Raw genomic sequence first — 15,732 nt, 5'->3', positions numbered from 1 at the left:
TTTATAGCCTCGTCGCGCTTGCACGCTCGAAAATTCGACAAGGACGAAGGCTCGCGGAGAAAAACGGGGCGTTTTGAACGAAGTTGAGGCGCGGATAATGCGAGACGGCCGGGTTAGAAGAAGCGGAGCGATTTATGGGCGGAATATTAAAATGAGCGAGCGAGAGGAGAGGGGAGACTAGAGAGGAATAAATATCCGTAATACGCTACTCTCTCTCTCTCTCTCTCTCTCTCTTTCTTTCTCTCTTCCTCTCGCGGAAGTTTATCAAAGTACGCGCGGGTGAGCGAGCGAAAATCGGAATCGCTCCAAATAAACCGATACGAGGGGGAGGAGATCATTCGTCGGCGCTGGTGCAAGATGAGGAGCGATGGCACGAGAAGAGAACAACTTCGTATCGGATGAAAGTGGGACAAATAAATAGCATTAGCGTGATCGCGTGCGAGCGAGTCGGCGGGAGGGAAGCAATCGGGATCAGGAAGCGATCTCGTGCGGGGGGTGAAAGGATGAAGAGCGCATCGCGGTGGTGAACGGCGTCGTAATTGATGCGGGTAAACGGACGCTAAAGCGTCGCATAAACAATGATCGGCAAACGAAGGAGAGAAAGAGAGAAAGACGGAGGGTAGCGATCAAATCTCGGCGCGTTCTTGGCTGGAAAACGGGGGTTGAAAGAGCGGCTACCTTCGTCGCGACCGATGGAGGACGAAGAGGGAGAGAAAGTGAATCACGGCGGCTTAAGCGACGGCGACACCACCGCAAGGATCACTTCGGGGCGAGTCAACGTCCTAAGTAAAATATACTTCGCCCTCTGCTTATCTAACGGGACGCGAATCGACCGTTTCTGACAGTGATAGTTCCTCGTTCTACGTACACGGTGTTTCAGACGTCTTCAGTCTTCCGTAATCCCTTGCCAGTAGCGGGACTTCATATTGCAGTAGTCCGTTTTCTTTAGTATCTTGGTATCTGTCAAATAACATCGCACAGAATAATTCCACCTTGGCAAGGGATTATGGTGAGGGTGCATGGAGTTTCGATTACCCGAAACCTGATCATCGATCTGCTGTAATTATTGTAAAAGAGGCTGAAATATATTTTTTAATAATTTAAAGTACAGACGAGCATTGTGAATAAAGTGTGAAATGCTTTTACAGAGAGAGGAAAGATTAAGGAAACACGTTTGACTTAAGATTGGACGGGACAATGGAGAAAAGGATCGATTCGCGGGTAACGTGCTGCGTGAAACTCCAGTAAATAGCAGAGCTAAAAGTAAATAGTGACGCAACTCTCGGGTGAGCAGCGCGGGCGAGCAAAGAGAGCAAGAGAGAAAAGGAGCTTGAGAAAAGCTGAAACGATTAAATAACGAAAGATGCCAGAAGCGGAAGGGGTAACTCGAGGCAATCGCAGACGTGAGCCGGCTCTGGCCGTTGTGTGCGAACGCAATACGCACACAGGGGCGCCCTCTGTGTGACGTCATAGGGGCGGGGTCCTCTCTCGTTAACGGCACTCGGCTTGCATCGCCACCCGGCGAAAGGGTGTGTGCAACATGTGGGACGGGGGTTGCTGGTGTTGGTCGACCGTCGGGCACGTCATCATCCTCGTCGTCGTCGTCGTCGTCAGCAGTGTCCCGAAAAGCAACGTCGCTCTCCTCAGAAGCATCCCCCTTGTGCCCTTCGCCGAGTAGCCGGAGAGACGACGTCTCGGGGAGGGGGGTAAAAAGTGGGCCACGCGCGCTGTCGTTCGTCTCGAAAGAGATGCAGGCTGCAGCCGGGCCCATTGTTTCCGTGCATCGACGACCATCCTCCCCTCAACCCCCCGTTACTGCTTAACGGTGGATTAAACCGCGGTCATTGCGGGCGAAAGAAACGCTCGGTCGCAAAAACCCGCGGTCCTGATCCACCTCCGTGGATCCGCGTTTAAAGAGCGCGAGAGAATCAGGCTTAATGGCGCGCATCCTGTCGCGTTTTATGAAGTCATTAAGGAGTTATTGCGGAGGGGGTGGTGACAGTCTCGCGCGGGGAGATATATCGCTTCAATGCAGCAGTTTGTTAGCGCGGATGAATTTTAACGGGAGTGCGATTAAGTAAAACCCCCGTGAAATAACCACCGGGCCACCGGGCGATATTATTATCCTCCCTTTTATTACTTTCGCATCGCCCTCGCGCGCTCTTCCCTTCCTCGGCGAGATCAAAGTCGAAGCTTCGTCTCGAAAGACTCGTCGGGGTGACACGCGTAATTTGAGCCGACGAACTCGACGGAACTCGACGGAACTCGACGGCCGTCGTCGCCGCGCGACGTTTGCCGTAAATGCACTCGACAATTTCTTTCCGCGGCGGAAGAGGGTCGTTTCCGTCTAATGGCACCACTCGCGTTCGACGGCGTCGTCGGGAGCATCGGGGTGGCCCGTTAGCTGCATCAATCGAGCATCGCGCTCCCATTTTCTGCCTCTCGTCCGCGTCAGAGGGTAGAACGGCTCGAGGGTGAGCTGCCGGGACGGTACATTAGGCACACCTAGTGCAGTACGCGCCGTACGTGTGAAAGGGCGCATTACGTTACAGATCGAACGGTAGGAATCCCGTTTAGCAGGATGTTCCGGATTCTTAGGGCGAACGGCGACTTACGTGTATGCCAGCGAAAGCGCGTACATACACGTGTGTGAGGGTGGCACCGCGCGCGTGATCGACTGGAGGGTGCGGGATCCGATCGCTCTTATCGAGCGAGTATCCGCGGCGAAGTGGAGGAGCACGGTATGCCAAGAAATCTTGGGCGCATCCCCTGCGCGGAAGATCGATCGATCGATCGATCGCGATCGCGCTCGCATATCGGCGCGTCGCGCGACGCAATTGCGGAAGTAAATTCCGCGGTACACGGAAACGGATGATTTGTTTCGGGCGTGTGTCGGAAACCCCGAGACATGGGGATGCAATAATGGGGATCCAATCGAGAGGGAGGAAGAGCAGGAGCAGTTGCACCCCGACATTCTCTATCTGTGTTATCGGCATAGTTTGATTAATGCGTTGCTAAAAATTAGTAAAAAAAAGAGAGAAAACGGAGTCTAAATGTTTTAATCTCGTCAACTAGAGTGAGATTTGTTTGGAGAAGAAACACGCGTGCACAATCAAACACACACACACACACAAATCTGATTTTTCCAAACGTAGAAAACGCGAACGTGAGAATGGGGTGAAGTGCCGGTTCATCGGTTTTCCGCAGGGCGAAAGAGTATAAAGCGACCGTCCTCATTATACCTCCCTCCCCCTGCATTTTCACTAAAAGCCGCAGCATCCATATTGATACCCGATTGTCCGGATGGGAAAGTTTTCGAGCGCGCAGTTACGGCAAAACCCCGCGGAAACTTCCCGGCGGGGATACACTTATAAACTCGAGCGAGTTATTGGCCGACGGTGTAAATGCACTTTGACCTTAGTCTTTTTGCCTGGCGGGTTAATCCTGCCGGTAGGGATAATGGAATTGTACCCCCTTCGATACACAGCGCCGGGCTCTCTCGTCTACGCTGCGCGGTTTCTTATTTCTCGTCTCGTCTCGCGGAAGTTGCCGTGCAACTTCTCGCGGGCGGAACTGTTCTTGTCGGCGCAATGAAATAACAATCTTTCATGCGCGACGTACACATCCATCGATTTTGTCTCCTATCCGACGTCCGCACTTGCACAGTCGATTGCAAGCGCAACCGACTGTCTCCGGCAAATAATCCGAAAGTACGTTCTCCAATAAACCGGGGGGATTCCGAGTTGAAATCGCAACTTGAGGATTAATGGGGCTTCGTCGAAGGATTAATGGACTGCTAATTAAGAAACCAGTTCCCGGATTTTCGGCAACGAGACACACGTTAATTAGCATCTGCGGGGCGCAGTTGCTGAACGTGAAACTGACGTCAGTGGACTACCCCGTTGCAATCCGGACGCGTTTTTCGGGGGATGTGAACGACACGCGGAGGATCTCGTGTCACGTTTGTTGCGGAAATGCGTGCAAACTCTCCGTCACGGGAAACGCTAAGAAGTACGTGGCGTAACGAGACGCAACAGACCATCTAAATGGACCACCCCTGACGCGCGATGGAAAAGGCAATCGAGTTAACGGCGCTGCTTTTGGATCGTTGCCACTCTCTTCTTCGAGAGAAGAATCAAGTTGTTTTACGCGCGCTTTAATAACACCCTCACCACTTGTCTGCGTCGAGTAAAGCGTGAAACTGCATAGCGGCTTTATATTTTACCTCTATCGATCCTCGGTGCCGACGTGCGAGCTATCGAGAGATTGAAGGACAATCGAGAATTTAATGAGATGATTCAGTTAGGTGTACCGTGTTGCATCGTTTCTCTCCGATAATTTCGGATATTAAGGAATTATCCATCGCACTTTCGACATGTTTGCTAAACGAGCGATCAAATTGCCGCAGCAAATAGCTACGTGTCTCGCGATCATTTTATTATTATTATGATACGTACTACGTTTCCGATATTCTGGAACATCGTGGCCCATTCGCCGATATTTGTCCTTTGAATTTTCCCCGTTTTAATGAATCCAGGTCACGCGATCCGTGCATTTGTAAATTTCGGTGTGCTCTGGACGTCGGCGTATCGTAATGCGCGAAACGGAATTTTCCTTGACAGCTGCTAATTAAAATATGCGCGCACTGTTTGCATTATTGGATGTACCACTCGCTGGCGCGCGCGCGTTTCCAAGCAGTCAGCCGCGAAACTCGCGCACCAATTAAGAATCACGATACGCGCGATGTATCCAACGTGTAATCCACGCGTTCGATTTTATTTCATTTCGCATCAATTCATTTTATTTCCCGTACGAGCGCGCGCGTGTGCGTATTAGTTGAGCAAATATCGAATCAATCTCGAATAACGGAGACGCAGCCGGACCATACCTTTCGTTTATCGTGCGTGCCGTGCGACAGCCGAATTTTTGAATAAATATCCAAGAGATTCGCAAACTATAATTATTATGGCGCGTCATCATAATAGTTTGAAAGGTGGAGGATTTCAGAGTCGACGGAAAACGCCGCGCGTGAGAAAAGCGAGCAGCTGGCGTGTCAATTACGCTTTCTTGGGTGTGCATCGCATCACGGGGATCCCCATACGAGCACAGTTACCGCGCAAGTTATGGTGCATCCCTTAATAAAAACTCCACGACGGTATCCGGACGATTCTAATTTTATTCACTGCGTATACCGGGACGTATTCGCTATTCCTGGCAGCATCTGCGAGTAATAACCATCAACAGAGTCTATAAATTCCTCGGATTTAAGCGCCGCCGAGACGAGCGCGTTGGAGCGCACTGATTGATACTCGCGGTGTACGTTTTCTGCGCTCAAACCGCGCTGACCGATATCGTATTTGCGATATCGCCTCGCCGATCTCAGGATGATTGACGCTGCGGCGCGGCGAGATAATGGGCGGTAATTTTCATTGATCGTCCGCGACGAAATCGCGCGTCCGAAACGCCCGTCGAGGGAGCCATCGATGAAGATCGTTAACAGCGCGCGCGCGAGAGAGAGCTCCTTCTCGAATTCCTGCGAGCGAGTTACTCCGAGCTTCCTGCTCACGCAGGCATCCACTATCGATTCCCCGACAGCATCCGCGTCGGTCCAAGGTCCGAATGCTCTGAAGACATGCCGAGTCAGCACAATCGAGCCGAGCGACGTTTTGTCGTAATAGCAATCGCATCGCGCTGCGTCGAGGCGAGAGAGAAGGAGAATCGGTGCTGATGCTGTTGCATCCCGACGCGGTGCAGTCAGAGAAGTGGTTCAGTAAAGCCGAAAGGGACCGCTCGCGTGTCTCCTCGGGAACGAGAACAATGTCGATACACGGCTTTCATCGGCGTGTGCGAGGGGAGGCGCGGACGCTTGTGCATGTCGGCGGGCAAGTTACGGCGATATCCTAAACTTACCCCGAGAGAAACTTTTGGCAAGGAGGCGGACAGAAAGATCGGCGAGGGACGAGCACGGACTTGGCGAGTGACGGACGAGCAGGCGGTGCCGAGTTAACGTTGACGTCGGCAGAACTGAGAGAGAAAGAGAGAGAGAGAGAGAGAAGGGGGGAGAAGTGCGGGAACACGCGAGTATACACCCGCCCGCGCACTGTCGGATTTATATCCCGCTAAATACCCCCAACGAGATTCGGTAGCCCCCTGTCCCTGTCGAGATTGGCGACACTAGAAATCGGTAGAGAAGCCTAAATTAATTGCCAGGCCCTTAGACAGCAATCGAGATCTATTGCTGTGGATTACGCGCGCGTATCTTGCGTCAGCAAAAAAATCGGAGGTCTAATTTCCTTCTCTTTGGTGTCTAAATTGAAGGAAGAAGGCTGATTGTATATCACAAAAGAAAAGTAATATTTTTATGTAATAGGATGTTACGTATATTTAATATTGTATAGTTATATAATTCATAAATAATAAATATCATTTGTATAATTCACAATAATATTCTTGCATGTTGAGTGCTAATAAAATTGATGCCATTGTAAATTTATTTTTAGAATCGTCATTTAAAGAGCTGTTTTAATAATAAGAAAGCTTCTCTTTTGTACAGACAATGTCTGAAATAATGTATTTGACTTATTATGCAAGATTGGACTTCTAATTAACTGATAATATTAACAGCTTGTGCCCGCTTAACTTGAGACATGTATTAAAATACATAACACGTTATCGAGGATATTCGGGGTAATGTAATTTATCGGCAGTAGGGGTGAATTAAAAGAAATATAGGAACGCGCGCGGCTATTTTAAGAAGAGGAAAGGTGGTCCTATCTTTTCCAACTTTTATGAGTTTTGGATATATGGTGTGCAGTAATTCAAAATAAAAGGTATATATTTTTTATATTTGCCCCGTTTGCAGACTTAGAAGCTCGAACTAGTCCCTCAATGCTAAATCGAGATATTCGATTCCCCACGAATATTGGCGAAACCGTAAAATATATGAAAAAATATTTCAACCGTTGAAAGTTTTATGGGCACTACTATATACGTAGACGTACTTTCATAGCTCCTATACATTTAGCTTTCTCAACAAACTCGAACATTTCCAAAGGAAGGAATTGGATGGAAGGTTCCTAGTAAATCATAGAAGAGCAATGAGCTCCAATTAATCAACTCCAATATTCCTGCAAACGTGAAAGCGTCTCGAGCGAGATAAAGCTTTCTCGCGAGAAAGGGACGCTCTTCGCGACCTGAAAAATTCTATCGAAGATTCTCTCGAGACGGAACAGGTGTCATCAGACATTCTTCTCGGTAATAGTTTCCGACGATGATTTTTTCATCGCTCCGCCCATTCTTCAGAGGAAGTTCCTCTCTCGTGGAATCGATCACGATCCAAGTATCGGAGAGGTCCTTTATCGGGAAGGAATGCGGAGGAGTCCGATATCTATTCGATAAAACAGTACCGAGTCTTCTCGGACGAAATCGGATCAGGCGGGAAAGATCAAGGTTCTATCCCAGCGAGCTATTAAGATTATCGACAAGTGCAGTTTCTACAGGGGAACGTGCATGCGTGCACATTTTATAAGCGTGCAAGTTTCCGCGAGGCGCAATGAAACATGATTTATGCGATAGACACAGATAATACGCGAAATACGTGAGAGAGCTCGCAGTTTACAACGAAAACATATCACTCAGGACTTTGCAGCTCGCGCGTTTCAAAGTTAATTCTGGCAACTGCCTGCTTAGATATTAGCGGAAATGGCGCGTGCAAAACGTCGATAAATCCGAGACAATATTTACTGGCAATTTTGTCAGTAACGCGGGCAATACTTCACCAAAGATATATTTAACAGATTGTTTAATGTCACAAGCTTGCGCTTCGGACAACAAACAGCAAATAAAATTAAAAAGAAAGCTTGGACGTTTGCACGTGTCACGAATACACGTGCCACGTTTGTACGCGTCAAGTAGGAAAGTATAAAGAAACAATTATTACGTATTATCAACCCGGTCAGTATAGGTCAAGCGCGCAATGAACGTCAAAGCCAATTTTTGCAAAATTAAAGCAGCAGACGAGACCCACTCTTTCTTCTTCGTTAAGATACATTCTGTTTCTCGAGAATTCCATCAAGATACATCAGCTGCTGAGGGCGGAAAGTCTAAATAGCAATTTCGCTTTGGTGTCACCATTAAAGGATCTACAATTGCATTTTCTCGTTTGAATAAGCTTAATTGGTCGAGGCGACTGTAAGGAGGCTCGCTTCGTTATCGAAAATGGGGCGCGGACGTTCTCTTATATTACCTCTTTCCCCGCAAGTTTCGTGCTCCAGCGAATTTATATCCATCCGTTCCTCCCCTCGCGGTGGTGCAGAATGCATCGGGCCACGTCGATAGAATTCAGATAAAAATTGGAAACAGCGTCATCCATATGTGTTTTTTTTTCGTACAAATAATAATAGCTTTCCAAAAGGGGTGAATTCATGCAATTTGAAATCGTTTTTTTATTCTATATACGCAATATTTGCGTGTCAAATTACTCTCCTCTCTGCTATATTACTTTCGACAATAATAAAACGGCAGTACTAACATTTACGTTTTATGCAAAACGTAACGCATTTAACATCTTTTATTTAAACATTCATCAGCGTGTATCATGTTTGCATTAACGTTTGATCATGCAATATTCCACTTTGTCCGTTTACATCACGTACATTTCTTGTCCATTTCCGCTGACACGGATTTTGCAACCAGTCAAATGTGGATCTATGCCTTTCTATGAGCAATAATTTATCAGAAGCTCCGAAGGCTCCTCAATATTTCTCAATATTGTCGAGCGGAGCTAACCGATGCGAGACAAAGCACTTGCGGCGCAGCTTCCTGTCAAAGCGTAAAAGCGGCATCCCCTTTAATCCAAGCGTAATCGACTTGGCATCAAGTACGCGATTAAAGTCCGAGATCCGCAGCGATTTTTCATACGCGACAGAAGCATGCCTTCCCGCAACTGTGCTGTCCAACGACGAGCAAGTGTTAATTGCAGTAACAATCGCAATATAAAATAATAATTCTATTATCGGAAACGTCAGAGACGCCGCGGAGGCGCGGCGAGGCCTCGATGCTCTGAAAATGGCGATGGCAATGATGGTGGCGTCCATGAGGGCGCAACAATGGCAACAATATCAGACAGCAATAGTCTACGTGAGGGTGTACGAAGTGGCGTTGTTACTTGCGGCGCAGGACACGGGGGTGAGTCCAGCGGCATAGCCTGGTCGCGGGCCGATCGGTCGATGGTCCAGAGTAGACTGTCGGTTCGCGTCGGTGGCGACGTCGGGTGCTGGTGGCGTCCCGACGCTTGCGCCGCAGGTTCCGCGGCTCCGTCAGACGGCGCCCCGACGCTGGTACCGTCGGACGGAGCGATCGGTCGGACCAACAGTCAGCCTCCAGTGAGCCGAGCAAGCTCTCTTTCCCACCCTCACGCTCCCCCTCGTTACACCAGTACATGCACACGGCATCCGGACACGGACACGGGACACGCGCGCGCGCACGCATCACACACACACATACACACACGGACATACCCGGCGTACGTACCCGCACGGGTGGACGCAGACACGCGCACCACGTACATTCTCTCGCTCTCTCTCTCTCTTTCTCTCTCCGCCGACGTCCTGCGAGGGTCTCCATCCACCGAGCGGCACGAGAGGGAGTTCGAGTTCCTGGCTCGTTCCTCACGGCTGCAGTGCGTTCTCAAACACCCATGAGACAACCTCGAACCGCTCGCTCGCACGCACGCACGCATGCACACGGCGGTCGAAGGGACACGAGGACGATCGAGAAGCTCTCCGCAGGATCCTCGTGATCAGTGTTGAGGCCTGTTCTTCTTGCTGAAGAAGACAGAGACAGACAGATAGGTAGACAAACGGAAGTCAATCCTCCGTCGCCGCCGTCGCCGTCGCCGCCGTTGCCGCTGCCACGCGACCGTGATACCAACGCCGACGTCAACAGAGACGCATCCGTGTGATCCGTATTCTCTCTTGCTACCACCTCGCCGCCACCCCCGTTTTATCTCGTCTCGATCCTCCTCCACTTGCCGATGTCCAACTGCCGCGGGAAGCCGACCGCTCGCGAGCCAAGCCCGCACGAGTGAATCTGTGCTGACTGCTGAAGAAAGGAAGGAAGGAAGGAAGGATCGACCCGGAGGAGAGAACTACGTCTATCGAGACGAGAGGCAGAAAGAAATAGAGAGAGAGCGAAGGAGAGAAAGAGAATCTCCCGCGAGACTGATCGGTGCTCGAGCTCGACAAGTGCGCGGATTCAATCTCGTCCCTGATAATGTCGTTTCGCGATGTATCCGAGTCGTGGTGGCGGCGAAACCGATGCTGAGCGAGTGTCCAGAGCGAGGGACGACGATTCGCGGAGCGTTTGAGAGGTCGCGTTCGCGAGGTAGGATGCGAGATAGAGTCTAAGTGCGGTGGTGGAGATTGCTTGACGGTTTTCTCGCTGCGTGACGGTTTCCCGCGATCACGGAGGTTGGCGAACGTTCGCACGCGGGGACGAATAACGACCCTGTGCTGAGGAGACGGGGCGTGCTTCGTCGGCAGCGTCATGTCTCTGATGAAGACGAGCCTCCGCCGTTGTCAGAACCGATGGAAGAGGTAGCACCGTTGAGCGGCGATCACCAAGCGGAAGCCGGATCGGAGGCGAGCGCGCGAGTGCCGCGACTCGAAGACGAGCAGAAGAAAGAGAACTAGAAGATCGTTGTCTGCCGATCGAGTCGCAACCGCGAGACGGTCGACTGACAGGCAGCTGAGCGGCACGGCAGAGGATCACCCTGGTCACCCAAGAGGAGCAGCTCGCGAGGTGGGAAGCAACTTGCGAAGGGAATTCCACTTACCGCGCCGCACAAACAGCCAGGTTCGAGAAGTAGCCGGAAGTACTCGATTAATTGAATGAGCGAAGGGGGCAGAATCCGGCTCAGAGGGGACGAATCCGGCGAGAGTCACGAGCTATCCGGGAAGATCCGAGTTTGTTGGAGGAGGAGAGACGTCAAAGTTGGCGTCACGACGCGAGATCAGCACGCGACGTTAACGAGATAAACAGTTTTCGCGTCCCCTTTCGGTTGGCCGCAGTCGGCCGCAGCCGGGGGTGTGCGTTTCGCCATAGACACGCACGGATCATTGGAGGAGCCGCGAGTGAACTCATGAATGGATCCGCATAATCCGATGACCTAGTGCCGCATGACGGAGGGTTAGAACGAGAGACGAGTAACCGGGACACGCCGCCGCGGAATAATGAGGTCTAACGACATGTAAATAGGTGTACATACAGGGAAAATCCTTATATAATAGCCGCGCGACCATTTCGGAGCAAACGAGTGATTCTACTACGTTTCTAGCTTCCCTCTTTCTCTCTTCTTCTTCTTGATTCTTTTCCTCTCTCTCTCTCTTTCTCTCTGGCTTGCTCTCGCTCTTGCTCTCTGTACTTCTAACTACCCTCTAACTCTTTCTTGCTTCCGTCGCTATATATTATGTACCGATTCACTTGTTCGCGTCTCTGTGTGTGTGTCTCGTGTTCGGAAATAGAGAGACTAGATTAAGAGTACACGCGCCCTTAGGTACGTGCGATTAAATAAATCCCCAAGTCCGTGTACATTTTCGGGAGATTAGTAACGCATCCTTGCGCTCGCATTGACGCGTATTATATATATATAAAAATATATATATTATATATATATTACTCACAGAGCATATATATATATACATATATATATATATATATAAAAGAGATTCGTGTACATAATTTTACAGTCTATAAATCTGTGTCGTTCTAATTTTTCGTCGTCGAGGTGTTTCTCGCTGATATTGTAGTATTCGAAAAGCAGGTCGGAGCAGTACGGGTATCCAGCGCTTAGCCTTTTAGCCCCGGCGTGATAATTAATTAGCTCGCGGGCATCGTTAGAGTGAAACAACGTCAAGCCGCGCGTAGGACTCGAGGAAAGAAAGCGAGAGAAGCGAAGGAGGGAGCGCAAATTGCGGTGACGGGAGAAAATCGCGTTTCCGAGCGGGGAAACGTAACGGGCGCGTAATCAACTATCGAGATATACGGGCGAAAATCACCGACGACCGCGTCAAAACGGCAGGTCTCGTCTTGCAAAATTACTTTCGGGAGAATCTATGCCAGTACTAAAGAGAGATCTCCCCGCGATCGCCGTCACTTTCTCAACGGAACTTTTCTCGCTTCATTTGCCTCCAGGCTATGTAGGCTGCTCAAGCTTAATGTAAAGGAAAGGTAAAAAAACCGGGGACCAATTTTTTACTCTTATTCTCATAGACTGTCTCTCTTTCTCTCTCTCTCTCTCTCATTCACTCTCTCTTCTCTCTCTCTCTTTCTCCTTTTCTATCTCTTATCTATCAGTCTATCTGTCTGTCTTTCTCTCTCTTTCACTTTCTCGATCTGTACCTTAATCAAGTCGCCCATCGGACTTATCCATAAATCTGTCTGTACACTCTGTCCGTGTTAAGTCTGTTGTGGACCAGTGAATGCAGGAAATACGAGGAACGGAGAGAGCCGCGACTCATGCAAGCAATAAATTAGAGACCAACTACTGTATGACGAGGGCACCGGCGCAGTAACGGAGGCAGCGTTACGCAGCAGCAGCTAGCCGGTCGGATCCGAAGGTGTCAGTCACGCCGAAATTAGCTACACTTAAGCTACCTACCCTAGATTCTAAAAGATTTGGTCCAATAGAAGAAAATAAAAAAAAGGAAAAGAGAAGAAGTAGAAGCGACGAACGATCGCCGAACTTTACTCCGTGTTTGGCTCCCAAAACGCGTTGGCTGCGCTCCGGCAAGGATAAGACGCGTGAACGAGCGCCACGTGTGAATCCTAAAATTACAACGACACCAGCGAGGTACTTAACTCGAGCAAGAGAGACGCTCCGGTGGTGAACGGGGCGATTTTTCAAGCGCGCAAACGGCATCATCGTAATCCGAGCGATCGCCTCGAGACGCGCGCATCGATCAGCACGGAGGAACAAGACTCGGCGACGTCCAACGAGGTCGATTTCCACGGACAGTTTCGCGGGTGAGACGATCTCGCGATCGCGGGAAAACGGCTGCCACGAGGGCGATCCCGAGCAGACGCGAGCGGGAGGTCGTGGAGGAGCGCACGTGTCGGCATTTGCGTATTCGACAACGATGGCATTATCCTGAAACGGGCATGACGCCCTTGGCCTCGAGATGCGACGAGACCACTACCCTCCTGTTGTTGCTGCTACTCGAGCTGGCACCCGGAGCACGTTGCTACACGCGCGCGGCCGCGACTACGACCACCAGCACCACCAACACCGCCAACAGCAGCACCACCAGCACCAGTACCGGTTCGTCCTTGCCGAGATAGCATCTACAGTCCCCGGCGAGGGTGCGAGTGATGCCGCATTTCGGCAGCATTATGACCATCGCCGTCGATAGCACGACAACGGCGTCCACGAGCGTCTTCGAGGGGAACATGACGTGGTCCCGACCGACCAGCGGTGGCTCTACGTTTCCGAGTAACGAGGCCCTCGCGACTACGCGCACGGCGATCACATATAGCAGCAGCAGCAGCAGCAGCAGCGAGCATCGGGAACGTGAGAACGACGCTACCAGCAACAGTCGTGACAATCGGCTCCTCAGCAACGGCGGGGAGTACGCCGTGAGAGGACCGAGCGAGGACGGTGCTAGCGGAAACAACGAAAAACACATCGAGAGCGGCGGCGAGCGTGACAGCAGCAACGCGAGGGGGGACCTGGGGGGCGGCCTGGCGGCAAGAAAGGCAGCTTCCCACCGCCATTGCGGCCAGACTTCAGAAACTCGAGTTTGCGGCAGGAACACCGTAGGCGCGACAAAGAGTGGGGAAACTGCATTTACTGGCGAGGAAAACGTGGCAGGGATAGGTACTGGGGGTGGCAGTGAAGAAAGTGTCGACGACGTAGGCAGTACTGCCGATAGTGTGAGTGTGAGTACAGGTGTGTTGAATAGCACGGAGGAAGGAGTCACGATCGAATACGGGAAGGGTCTGTTGCTCTTCGGCTTCAGCGGCTTGAACATTGTCGGCGACACGATGGAGGACACGATCGGCGCGTTCAACGACTCGTTCAACGCGAGCCTGCGCTATCCCTGGAACATCAGCCTGTACAACGAGACCTTCGTCCTGGGCCTGTATCCGTCTGGCTACACCCTGCCGCACATCGTCCTGGCGTCGATCGTGGCGACGCTGCTGATGATCGTGATCGTCGTGGGTAACATGCTGGTGATCATCGCCATCGTCACGGAGAAGGCTCTCAAGAACATTCAGAACTGGTTCATCGCCAGCCTCGCGGTGGCGGACTTCTTCCTCGGCCTCGTGATCATGCCGTTCTCGCTCGCCAACGAGATCATGGGCTACTGGATCTTCGGTTACTGGTGGTGCGACATCTACTCCGCCATGGACGTGCTGCTGTGCACCGCCAGCATCATGAATCTGTGCCTGATCAGCCTGGACAGGTTCTGGAGCATCACGCAGGCGGTCGACTACCTGAAGAAGAGAACGCCGGCAAGAGCGGCGGTCATGATCGCTCTCGTCTGGCTGCTGTCGGCGCTCGTTTGTATACCCCCGTTACTCGGATGGAAGAGACCCACTCCGGCCGAAGAGTTCCCCAAATGCAAGGTGAGTTGGGACGAGTTTTGAAGCACTAGCTGCAATTGTCGCTCTTCGTAATTGCCAGCCGAACGATTAGCTCGCTTGAATTGCTCGACGGATACGAGTTACAGAAGCGAGTTACGGAACTTTATGAAGCTATTACCGCTATAGCAAACGAAGCAGAGTCGCGTAACAAAGTAATATTTTGCCAGACGACGGCGTAAATCGCTACGTCGGGCACACGGAAAATTGGATTACGTCAATGTATCGGATTATACGTGCTCCTAATGAATTGGAAAATTGAGGTGCCGCACTTGGCCAGAGATAGACGAACGCCACTCACGGTTTTAATCGCTTATTTCGCCTCCTTTCGATTTGGAGCCGACGAAGGATTATTAGAGAGCGAAGAGGTCGGTGTCGAGGGATTCAATTACTCTAAGGCTTTAAGCAATCAGAATCTCTCTGCGCCGTACACATTAGCAGCGATGAATGAGCAAGGGCGAAGCTCACTTTTCTCGTACCAGATCGCAAAAAAAGCTGATTTAGCAGAAGCATTATATATTTGCATAACATTTGATGTTTTAAATTAATTAATTATTTGCTCTTCAGTGATTCGATCAAAGTTGAAATATCGAAATTTGATTTTTTATTACCTTTTTACCATGGTTGCGCATTTTTATTATTTTCATTTTGTTTTATTAAGTGTAACGTCCTTTTCTCGTTGTAATAATTTTTCTATTTTACAAGCAGTTTGTTCTGTATGTTTCAAGCATTGATAATTTTTCAAGCGATGAATCGACGACTCGCGTTTAAGGCATTTTGATGAGTTCTCTCGCGTGCGATGGGGAGAAGAAAGGCGGCGCGTAACGGGCTGGCTATTATATAAAAGATGAACCATTAAGCGAACGTAAGCCCCTCGAGTAGGAGGGGAAAAAGAGGGGCGAAAGGGAGGCCATAAGAAAAAGTACGGTACAGAATTCACGATGGAGTTTGTACCGTTAAAATCCTTCTTATCCGCGTATATTACTGGGCCGCGCGCGGGTGAGCGGCCTAAAAAGGCAGGGTAGCAGCACCCGATGTATAACCAATTTCCAATCCGAATACTTCCACGACGTATCCCGTCACGGACACGCG

General features: G+C 50.5%; 2 protein-coding genes across 4 annotated transcripts in view; one reads left to right on the top strand and one right to left on the bottom strand.

The window, feature by feature from the left end:
- Window positions 1-9,193, bottom strand: part of LOC105279074 (sodium-coupled monocarboxylate transporter 1) — a 54,490-nt gene extending 45,297 nt beyond the window's left edge. The window contains exon 1 of the mRNA XM_011338616.3: window positions 9,167-9,193. The gene's annotated coding sequence lies outside the window, so the exon portion shown is untranslated. The remainder of the gene's footprint in view (window positions 1-9,166) is intronic.
- Window positions 9,194-9,345: 152 nt separating this feature from the next.
- Window positions 9,346-15,732, top strand: part of LOC105285559 (alpha-2A adrenergic receptor) — a 115,946-nt gene continuing 109,559 nt past the window's right edge. The window contains exons 1-2 of one of the 3 annotated variants that reach the window (XM_026972454.1): window positions 9,346-11,236; window positions 12,462-14,625. In XM_026972454.1, the coding sequence (XP_026828255.1) occupies window positions 13,369-14,625 (1,257 nt within the window). In that variant the 5' untranslated portion in view covers window positions 9,346-11,236; window positions 12,462-13,368. Of the gene's footprint in view, window positions 11,257-12,461; window positions 14,626-15,732 lie in introns of all 3 variants that reach the window. The other 2 variants (XM_026972453.1, XM_026972452.1) reach the window with 2 other exon arrangements.

The sequence above is a fragment of the Ooceraea biroi genome, chromosome 9 (assembly GCF_003672135.1).
Source record: "Ooceraea biroi isolate clonal line C1 chromosome 9, Obir_v5.4, whole genome shotgun sequence".
NCBI classification, from domain to species: Eukaryota; Metazoa; Arthropoda; class Insecta; order Hymenoptera; family Formicidae; genus Ooceraea; species Ooceraea biroi.
Note: the sequence above shows the minus strand (reverse complement) of the source record. Positions and strands in the feature narration are given on the sequence as shown.